The sequence below is a fragment of the Chiloscyllium plagiosum genome, chromosome 12 (assembly GCF_004010195.1).
Source record: "Chiloscyllium plagiosum isolate BGI_BamShark_2017 chromosome 12, ASM401019v2, whole genome shotgun sequence".
NCBI lineage: Eukaryota > Metazoa > Chordata > Chondrichthyes > Orectolobiformes > Hemiscylliidae > Chiloscyllium > Chiloscyllium plagiosum.
The window spans coordinates 86,645,431-86,655,847 of NC_057721.1; the positions used below are offsets into that span (position 1 = coordinate 86,645,431).

General features: G+C 45.1%; 1 protein-coding gene across 4 annotated transcripts in view; it reads right to left on the reverse strand.

Annotated features, from left to right (window-relative positions):
• The window catches only part of tmem63c (transmembrane protein 63C), a 312,913-nt gene that overhangs the window by 95,611 nt on the left and 206,885 nt on the right, over positions 1–10,417 (reverse strand). For all 4 annotated transcript variants that reach the window (XM_043701473.1, XM_043701472.1, XM_043701470.1 and 1 more), the window contains 2 exons: positions 3,625–3,787; positions 2,989–3,094 (listed from right to left, as the gene is read on the reverse strand). In XM_043701473.1, coding sequence (XP_043557408.1) covers positions 2,989–3,094; positions 3,625–3,787 — 269 coding nt within the window. The remainder of the gene's footprint in view (positions 1–2,988; positions 3,095–3,624; positions 3,788–10,417) is intronic.

The window sequence follows — 10,417 nt, forward strand, 5'->3', positions numbered from 1 at the left end:
AAATGAATATTTTGCATCAGTATTTACTGTGGAAAAGGATATGGAAGATATAGACTATAGGAAAATAGATGGTGACATCTTGCAAAATTTCCATATTACAGAGGAGGAAGTGCTTGATGTCTTGAAATGCATAAAGGTGGATAAATCCCCAGGACTTGATCAGGTATATCCTTGAACTCTGTGGTAAGCTAGGGAAGTGATTGCTGGGCTCTTGCTGAGATATTTGTATCATCGATAGTCACAGGTGAGGTGCCAGAAGACTGGAGGTTGGCAAACGTGGTGCCACTGTTTAAGAAGGGCGGTAAGGACAGTGAAGTTGTGGATAGTGATGAAGGATGTTGTAGGTTGCAGAGAGACATAGATAAGCTGCAGAGCTGGGCTGAGAGGTGGGAAATGGAGTTTAATGGGACAAGTGTGAGGTGATACACTTTGGTTGGAGTAACTGGAATGCAAAGTACCGGGCTAATGGTAAGATTCTTGGTAGTGTAGATGAGCAGAGAGATCCCAGTGTCCAGGTACATAGATCCTTGAAAGTTGCCACCCAGGTTGACAGGGTTGTTAAGAAGACATACAGTGTTTTAGCTTTTATTAATAGAGAGATCGAGTTCAGGAACCATGAGGTTATGCTACAGCTGTACAAAACTCTGGTGCGGCCGCAATTGGAGTATTGTGTACAGTTCTGGTCACTGCATTATAAGAAGGATGTGGAAGCTTTGGAAAGGGTGCAGAGGAGATTTACGAGGATGTTGCCTGGTATGGAGGGACGGTCTTACGAGGAAAGGCTGAGGGACTTGAGGCTGTTTTCATTGGAGAGAAGAAAGTTGAGAGGTGACTTAATAGAGACATATAAGATAATTAGAGGGTTAGATAGGGTGGACAGGGAGATCCTTTTTCCAAGTATGATGACGGTGAGCATGAGGGGGCATAGCTTTAAATTGAGGGGTGATAGATATAGGACAGATATCAGAGGTAGTTTCTTTATTAAGAAAGTAGTAAGGGTATGGAATGCTTTGCCTGCAATGGTAGTAGATTCGCCAACATTTAAGTCATCATTGGGCAAGCATATGGACATACATGGAATAGTATAGGTTAGATGGGTTTCAGATTGGTATGACAGGTCGGCGCAACATCGAGGGCCGAAGGGCCTGTACTGCGCTGTAATGTTCTATGTCCTATGTTCTATGTAAGGACAGGCCAGAGAACTATAGACCAGTGAGCCTGACGTCAGTGGTGGGCAAGTTGTTGGAGGGAATCCTGAGGGACAGGATGTACATGTATTTGGAAAGGCAAGGACTGATTAGGGATAGTCAACACGGCTTTGTGCGTGGAAAACCACGTCTCACAAACTTGATTGAGTTTTTTGAGGAAGTAATAAAGAAGATGTGATCTATATGCACTTCAGTAAGGTGTTCGACAAGGTTCCCCATGGGAGACTGATTAGCAAGGTTAGATCTCACGGAATACAGGGAGAACTAGCCATTTGGATACAGAACTGGCTCAAAGGTGGTGGTGGAGGGTTGTTTTTCAGACTGGAGGCCTGTGACCAGTGGAGTGCCACAAGGATCGGTGCTGGGTCCACTACTTTTCATCATTTATAGAAATAATTTGGATATGAGCATAACAGGTATAGTTAATAAGTTTGCAGATGACACCAAAATTGCAGTGGACGCGAAGAAAGTTACCTTGGATTACAACGGGATGTTGACCAGATGGGCCAATGGGCTGAGAAGTGGCAGATGGAGTTTAATTTAGATAAATGCAAGGTACTGCATTTTGTGAAAGCAAATCTTAGCAGGACTTATACACTTAATGGTAAGGTCCTCGTGAGTGTTGCTGAACAAAGACACCTTGGAGGACAGGTTAATAGCTGCTTGAAAGTAGAATCTCAGGTAGGATAGTGAAGAAGGTATTTGGTATGCTTTCTTTTATAGGTCAGAGCATTGAGTTCAGGAGTTGGGAGGTCAAGTTGCAGCTGTACAGGATGCAGTTTAGGCTACTTTTGGAATATTGCGTGCAATTCTGGTCTCCTTCCAATTGGAAGGATGTTGTGAAACTTGAAAGGATTCATAAAAGATTCACAAGGATGTTGCCAGGGCTGGAGGATTTGACCTATAGGGAGAGGTTGAACAGGCTGGGGCTGTTTTCCCTGGAGCTTCGAAGGCTGAGGGGTGACCTTACAGAGGTTTACAAAATCATGAGGTGCATGGATAGGATAAATAGACAAGGTCTTTTCCCTGGGGTGGGGGAGTCCAGAACTAGAGGGCATAGGTTTAGGGTGAGAGGGGAAAGATATAAAAGAGACATAAGGGGCAACTTTTTCACACAGAGGGTGGTATGTGTATGGAATGAGCTGCCAGAGGATGTGGTGGAGGCTGGTACAACTGCAACATTTAAGAGGCATTTAGATGGGTATATGAATGGGAAGGGTTTGGAGGGATATGGGCCGGGTGCTGGCAGGTGGGACTAGATTGGGTTGGGATATCTGGTCAGCATGGACGGGTTGGAACCAAAGGGTCTGTTTATGTGTTGTACATCTCTATGACTCTGTGAATGTGGTTTAGTTATATGATCAGGAAATCATCCTCGGGTCAGATTTGGCACCAAGTTTGTGAACAGTTTGGTTCAGCCTCAGGCAATTACAAGGGTAAAGGTTGGAGTGTGGAACTCAGGAATGCAGTTTGTGGCAGGGTTTGCGTATTCCCAATATTTAGTTGGAAGATGTTTCTGCTCCTCCAATGCACAGCAATCTGATTACTTAGATACAGTGAAAGGCTAATGAAAGGTGAAAAAGGGGAAGAGAAAGTTTGTCCTTATCTCAAGGAGATGGGAGGGTGGGGGTTCTTCAAATACAAAGTGTTTTTTGTTTCACATTCCATCTCATTTCAGGGTTCAATTCTAGCCAGCACAGTTCAGAAAGGACATAATAGAATTTGCAGGCCATATTTATAGACACTTACTCACAGAACACAGTTAATCAGGGGCACTCACCAAAGGGAACAATTATTGGACATGTAATGCTGTATGTCATCACAACAGCAAATATACACATTGTCCAAGCATATTCTAGACCAAACTGATACTCGTAGGCCTGATTCTAGAGAGAGAGGTGGAGAAGTAGAATAGAATTAGACAAGCATTTAGAATCAAAAAGCATTGAACATTCACAATCATCAGATACCCGCCAATTAAAAGACAGGTTCCTCAGAAATTAGATGTGTGAATTCCTGATGTAGGGAATCTTAGCACCAATCCGATCCCAAAAGCTCACCCAAGATACTGAGGTATATACAGGCTATTGCTGAAAATGTGTTGCTGGAAAAGCGCAGCAGGTCAGGCAGCATCCAGGGAACAGGAGAATTGATGTTTCGGGCATAAGCCCTTCTTCAGGAAAGCCCTTCTTCCTTAAGAAGGGCTTATGCCCGAAACGTCAATTCTCCTGTTCCCTGGATGCTGCCTGACCTGCTGCGCTTTTCCAGCAACACATTTTCAGCTCTGATCTCCAGCATCTGCAGACCTCACTTTCTCCCCATATACAGGCTATTCAATGGCAAATGTAGTGACTTGTTCATGTATTGTATACTTTTATAACACAAGAGAATCCTGGGATCATTTTTAGACCTTTACCTTTTTCACATGTATTTGCTCAGCCTTCGATTTAGCAAAAGCAAGTCGTGCTGTGTATACCAGCAGCCCTGGGATGCGTAGCAATTCCATCGCTGTGCCAATCAAACTGGATGTTATCACGTAGTTAACAAAGAAAGCTCCATTATCTGGGAGAAAGACACATCTACAACAGAAGGAAACGAGTAATTTACATTGGGAAATTTAGCCCTCTCAGTATGTCACAAACTACTCTAAACAAGCTGGTTTATTTGAAGAATGAGTGGTACCCAAGAAGAGTTATTAGAGTTTAACTGAAGGGTTTAGGTGGTTTATATGTAGAATCAATATCCAAAAGTGAATTATGGAAACAATAACATGTGGTAACGTTTCTTCAGAGGTCTGGACTCATGCACAGGAGAAGACTTGAGTTCCAATCCCAGGAGAGCAGATTTTAAATTCAATCAATTAAAATTCTGGCATAAAAGAAAGTCTCAGAAAGTCATGAAACTGCCTGATCATTGTAATAATCCATCTAGTTCACCAATGTCCTTCTGGGGTAGAAAATGAGGATTGCAGTGGGTCAGGCAGCATCTGAGGAGCAGGAGAGTCGATGTTTTGAGCAAAAGCCCCTCATCAGGAATTCCTAATACTGCCTGACCTGCTGTGCTTTTCCAGACCACACTCTTCTGGGATAGAAACCTTCCATCCCAACCTGATCTGGTCTACATTTGACTGAATTGCCATGGCAATGGGCTAACTCTTACCCGGCTCTGAAATGACCAAGCAAGACCCACAGTATCAAGTTGCCACAATTTTTTTTAAATTCATTCACAGGATGTAGGCGTCATTGGCTAGCCCAGCATTTATTGCCCATCCCTAATTGCCCAGAGTCAAACATGTTCTTTCACAAAGAAATGCAAAAGGATAGATCATCCGGCATCAAAGTAGGCAGTGGAAAAGACAACGGCTGAATATTGGATGGATCAGTTTTTGTCCAATATGTGCAGGAGGGTTTCCCAATACAGTATCTCAAAGGGCCAACAAGCGGGGAGGCCACACTGGATCTGCTGCTTGGTAATGAACCAGGTCAGGTGTTTGCTCAGCCTTCGATTTAGCAAAGTGGTAGGTGAGCACTTTGAAGAGAGTGACCATAATTCAGTTACGTTTAGTTTAGTGATGGAAAGGGATAGGTACATGCCACAGGGAAACAGTTATAGATGGGGGAAGGGCAATTATAATGCAAATAGGCAAGACTTAGGAGGCATAGAATGGGGTAGCAAAATGCAGGGATGGAGACAATGGAAATGTGGAGCTGGCTTAAGGAACAGATATTGTGTGTCCTTGATAGGTATGTCCCTGTCAGGCAGGGAGGAAGTGATAAGGTAAGGGAACTATGGATTACGAAAGAAATTGTATCTCTTGTTAAGCGGAAGAGGGAGGCTGATGTGACATTGAGACGAGATGGTTCAAATGAGGCGATGGAGAGTTACAGAGTAGATAGGAATGATTTAAAGACAGAGTTAAGAAGAGCAAGGAGGGGACATGAGCAGTCATTAGCAGATAGAATAAAGGAGAACCCTAAAGCTTTCTATCGGTATGTGAGGAATAAAAGGATGACTAAGGGCAGGAATAGGGAATATCAAAATCAGAAGTGGGAATTTGTGTGTGAACCCTGTGGAGATCAGAGAGGTGCTAAACAAATGTTTCTCATCCTTTTTCACTCAGGAAAAGGAGAATATTGTGGAGGAGATACAAGATATCAGACTAGAAAGGATTGAGGTTAGTAAGGGGGCGGTGTTATCAATTCTAGAAGGTGTGAAAGTAGATAGGTCCCCTGTGCCAGATGGGATTCATCCAAGGATTCTCTGGGAAGCTAGGGATGAGATTGGAGCCTTTGGCCTCGATCCTTGAGTCGTCATTGGATACAGGTTTAGTACCAGAGAACTGGAGGATTGCAAATGTTGTGCCCTTGTTCAAGAAGGGCAGTAGAGATGACCCAGGTAATTATAGACCAGTGAGCCTTATATCTGGTATAGGAAAAGTTTTGGAAAGGATTATAAGAGATAGGATTTATAATCATCTAGCAAGCAACAATTTGATTGCAGATTGTTAAAATGGTTTCGTCAAGGGCAGGTCATGTCTCACAAGCCTCATTTCAGTTTTTTGAGAAGGTGACCAAGCATATGGATAAGTGTAGGGCAGTTGACGTGGTATACATAGACTTCAGTAAAGCCTTTGATAAGGTTCCACGTGGTAGGCTGATGGAGAAAATGCAGAGGCATGGAATTGAGGGTGTTTTAGCAGTTTGGATTAGAAACTGGCTTTCTGTAAGAAGGCAGCGAGTGGTGGTTGATGGAAAATATTCAGCCTGGAGTCCAGTTACTAGTGGTATGCCACAAGGATCTGTTTTGGGACCACTGCTGTTTGTCATTTTTATAAATGACTTGGACGCAGGCATAGGTGGATGGATTAGTAAGTTTGCAGATGACACGAAGGTGGTGGAGTAGTGGACAGTGAGTAAGAATGTTACAGGTTGCAGGGGGACTTGGATAAACTGCAGAATTGGGCTGAGAGGTGGCAAATGGAATTCAATGCAGATAAATGTGAGGTGATTCACTTTGGGAAGAATAACAGGGAGGCAGAATACTGGGTCAATGGAAAGATTCTTGGTAGTGTGGATGTACAGAGGGATCTTGGAGTCCATGCACATAGAACCCTGTAAGTTGCCACCCAGGTGGATAGTGCTGGTAAGAAGGTATACGGTGTGTTAGGTTTCATTGGTAGAGGGATTGAGTTCTGGAGCCGTAATGTCATGCTGCAACTGTACAAAATGCTAGTGCAGCCACACTTGGAATATTGTGTACAGTTCTGGTCGCCATATTTCGGGAAGGATGTGGAAGCATTGGTGGAAAAGGTGCAGAGGAGATTTACCAGGATGTTGCCTGGTCTGGAGGGAAGGTCTTATGAGGAAAGGCTGAGGGACTTGGGTCTGTTCTCAGTGGGGAGAAGAAGGCTGAGATGGGATTTGATAGAGACATACAAGATGATCAGAGGATTAGATGGAGTGGACAGTGAGAGTCTTTCTCCTAGGATGATGATGTCAGCTTGTACAAGGGGGGGGGGGGATAGCTACAAGTTGAGGGGTGATCGATTTAAGGCAGATGTCAGAGGCAGGTTCTTTACTCAGAGAGTGGTAAGGGTGTGGAATGCCCTACCTGCCAATGTAGTTAACTTAGCCACATTAGGGAGATTTAAACAGTCATTGGATAAGCACATGGATGATGATGGGATAGTGTAGGGGGATGGGCAAGATTAGTTCACAGGTTGGCGCAATATCGAGGGCCGAAGGGTCTGTTCTGCGCTGTAATGTTCTATGTTCTATGAAACAGCCCTGTCAACCCTGCAAAGTCCTCCTCACTAACATCTTGGGGGCTAGTGCCAAAATTGAGAGAGCTGTCTCACAGACTAATTAAGCGACAGCCTGACACAGTCATACTCATGGAATCATACTTTACAGACAATGTCCCAGACACCACCATCACTATTCCTGGATACGTCCTGTCTCACCAGCTGGACAGACCCAGAAGAGGTAGCAGTACAGTGGGATACATTCAAGAGGGAGTTGCTCTGGGAATCATCAACATTGACTCTGGATCCCATGAAATTAAACACAGGCAAGGAAACCTCCTGCTGATTACCACATGCCATCCTCCCTCAGCTGATAACTCGGTACCCCTCCGTGTTGAACAACACTTTGAAGAAGCACTGAGGATGGCATAGGCACAACATGTACTCTGGGTCGGGGATCTCAATGTCCACCACCAAGTTGGCTCAGCAGCAGTACTACTGATCGAGCTGATCAGGTCCTAAAAGACAAACCTGCTAGACTGGGTCTGTGGCAGGTGATGAGAGAACCAACTTGACTTCATCCTTACAAATCTGCCAGCTGCAAAGGCATCTGTCCATGACAGTATCAGAAAGAGTGACCAGTGCACAGTCCTTGTGGAGACAAAGCCCCATCTTCACATTGAGTGTTGTGTGGCACTATCATCGTATTCAAAGGGACAGACTTCGAACAGATGTGGTAACTCTAGACTGGGGATTCAGGAGGCGCTGTGGGCAGCAGCAGCAGAATTGTACTCCAGCACAATCTGTAACCTCATGGCCCGGCATATCCCCCACTCAACCATTACCATCAAGCCAGGAGATCAACCCTGGTTCAATGCAGAGTGCAGGAGGGCATGCCAGAAGCAGCACCAGGCACACCTTAAGATGAGATGTCTATGTGGTGAAGCCACCAAACAGGATTATTTGCATAGGTGAAAGTGGGTACTGCAGATGCTGGAGATTAGAGTCAAGATTAGAATGGTTCTGAAAAAACACAGCAGGTCAGGCCGCATCCGAGGAGCAGGAAAATTGGCAATTCGGGCAAAAACCCTTCATTAGGAATGAGGCCTATTTGCACATCAAACAGCTTAAGTCGCAAGTGATAGACAACGCTAAGCAATCCCACAACCAATGGATCAGATCGAAGCTCTGCAGTCTTGCCACATCTAGTCATGAATGATGATGGATGACTAAACAACTTACTGGAGGAGGAGGCTCCACAAATATCCCCATCCTCAGTACATCCGTGCAAAAGGACATCCGTCCAGAAGTGCCGAGTGGATGATCCATCTCAGCCTCCTCCAGTGATCTCCCGCATCACAGCTACCAGTCTTCAGCCAATTCAACTCACTTCATGTGATATCAAGAAACAGTTGGAGACACTGGATACTGCGAGGGCTCCGATAAAATTCTAGCAATGTCCTCCACTGAAGACATGTGCTTCAGAACTTGCTGCTCCCCTGGTCAAGCTGTACAGTTACAACAGTGGCATCTACCCGACAATGTGGAAAACTGCCCAGGTATGTCTTGTGCATAAAAAGCAGGACAAATCCAACCCGGCCAATTACTGCCCCATCAGTCTGCTCTCTATCATCAGTAAAGTGATGGAAGGTGTCATCAACAGCGCTATCAAGCAGCACCTGCTCAGCAATAACCTGCTCAGTGACCCCCAGTTTGGTTCCCCCAGGGCCACTCAGCTCCTGACCTCATTACAGCCTTGGGTCAAACATGGACAAAAGGAGCTGAATTCCAGAGGGAAGGGGAGAGGGACAGCCCTTGACATCAAGGCTGCATTCAACTAAGTGTGGCATCAAGGAGGCCTAGCAAAACTGGAATCAATGGGTATCAGGGGGCAAACTCTATGCTGGTTAGAGTTATACCTGGCATATAGGAAGATGTGGTTGTTGGAGGTCAGTCAACTCAGTTCCAGGACATCTCTGCAGGAGTTCCTCAGGGTCGTGTCCTAGGCCCAACCATCTTCAGCTGCTACATCAATGACCTATCCTCCGTTATAAGGTCAGAAGTGGGGATGTTGGCTGATGATTGCACAATCTTCAGCACCATTCACAACTCCTCAGACACTGAAGCAGCCTGTGTCCAAATGCAACAAGACCTGGACAATATCCAGGCTTGGACTGACAAGTGGCAAGTAATATTCGTGCCACACAAAATGGTGGGCTACTACCATCACGAATAAGAGACAATCTAACCACCGCTCCTTCACATTCAGTGGTGCTACCATCACTAAATCCCCAACTGTCAACATTCTGCAGGTTACCATTGACCAGAAACTCAATTGGACTCACCACATTAAAAAGAGTAGCTCCAAGAGCAGGTCAGAAACTAGGAATACTGCAGCAGGTTACTCACCTCCTGACTTCCCAAAAACTGTCCATCACCTACAAGGCACAAGTCAGGAGTGTGATGGAATACTCCCCACTTGCCTGGGTGAGTGAGGCCTCAACAACACTCAAGAAGTTGACACAATCCAGGACAAAGCAGCCGCTTGATTGGCACCACATCCACAAGCATCCACTCTCTTCATCACTGACGCTCAGTAGCAGCAGTGTGTATCATCCAAAAGATGCACTACAGAAATTCACCAAAGATCCTCAGACAGCACCTTCCAAACCCACAACCACTTCCATCTAGAAGGACAAGGACAGCAGATATATAGGAACACCACCGCCTTCAACTTCCACTCCAAGTCACTCCCCATCCTGACTTGTAAATATATTGCTGTTTCTTCACTGTCACTAGATCAAAATCTTGGAATTCCCTCCTTAATGCCAGTGTGGGTCGACCCATAGCAGGTGGGACTGCAGCATTTCAAGAAGGCAACTCACCCTCACCTTCTCAAGGACAGCTAGTGACAGGCAATAAAAATGCTGGCCACCCAGTGATGGCCGCATCCCACAAAATGAATCAATAAAAAAAGCATTGCTACTGGTCTGGAGTCACATGTAGGCCAGACCAGATCAGGAAGACAGCTTCCTTCCCTCAAGGACATCAGTGAATGAGATGTGATTTTTCTGACAATTGGTAATGGATTCATGGTCATCATTAGACTCATGGCAGATTTGAACCCAGGTCCCTAGAACTTTACCTGGGTCTCTGGACTAACGGTCAGGAGCAATCATACCACTAGACCATCATCTCCACTCAAGAAATAAAACCAGACAGATCACCCAGACTTGACCCTGCAAGGTTCTCCTCATCAGCATTTAACAGTGACTTCTACCAAAATTATAATAGCTATCCCACACACCAATGAAGAAAGTGCCTTTAAGAGGCATATTCACTCAATTAATTCTGGCAGCTAATATTACAGACACATCCTGGCTAAGTCCTGGCCTACCAGTAAGGCAGGGCTGAAAATGTGTTGCTGGAAAAGCGCAGCAGGTCAGGCAGCATCCAAGGAGCAGGA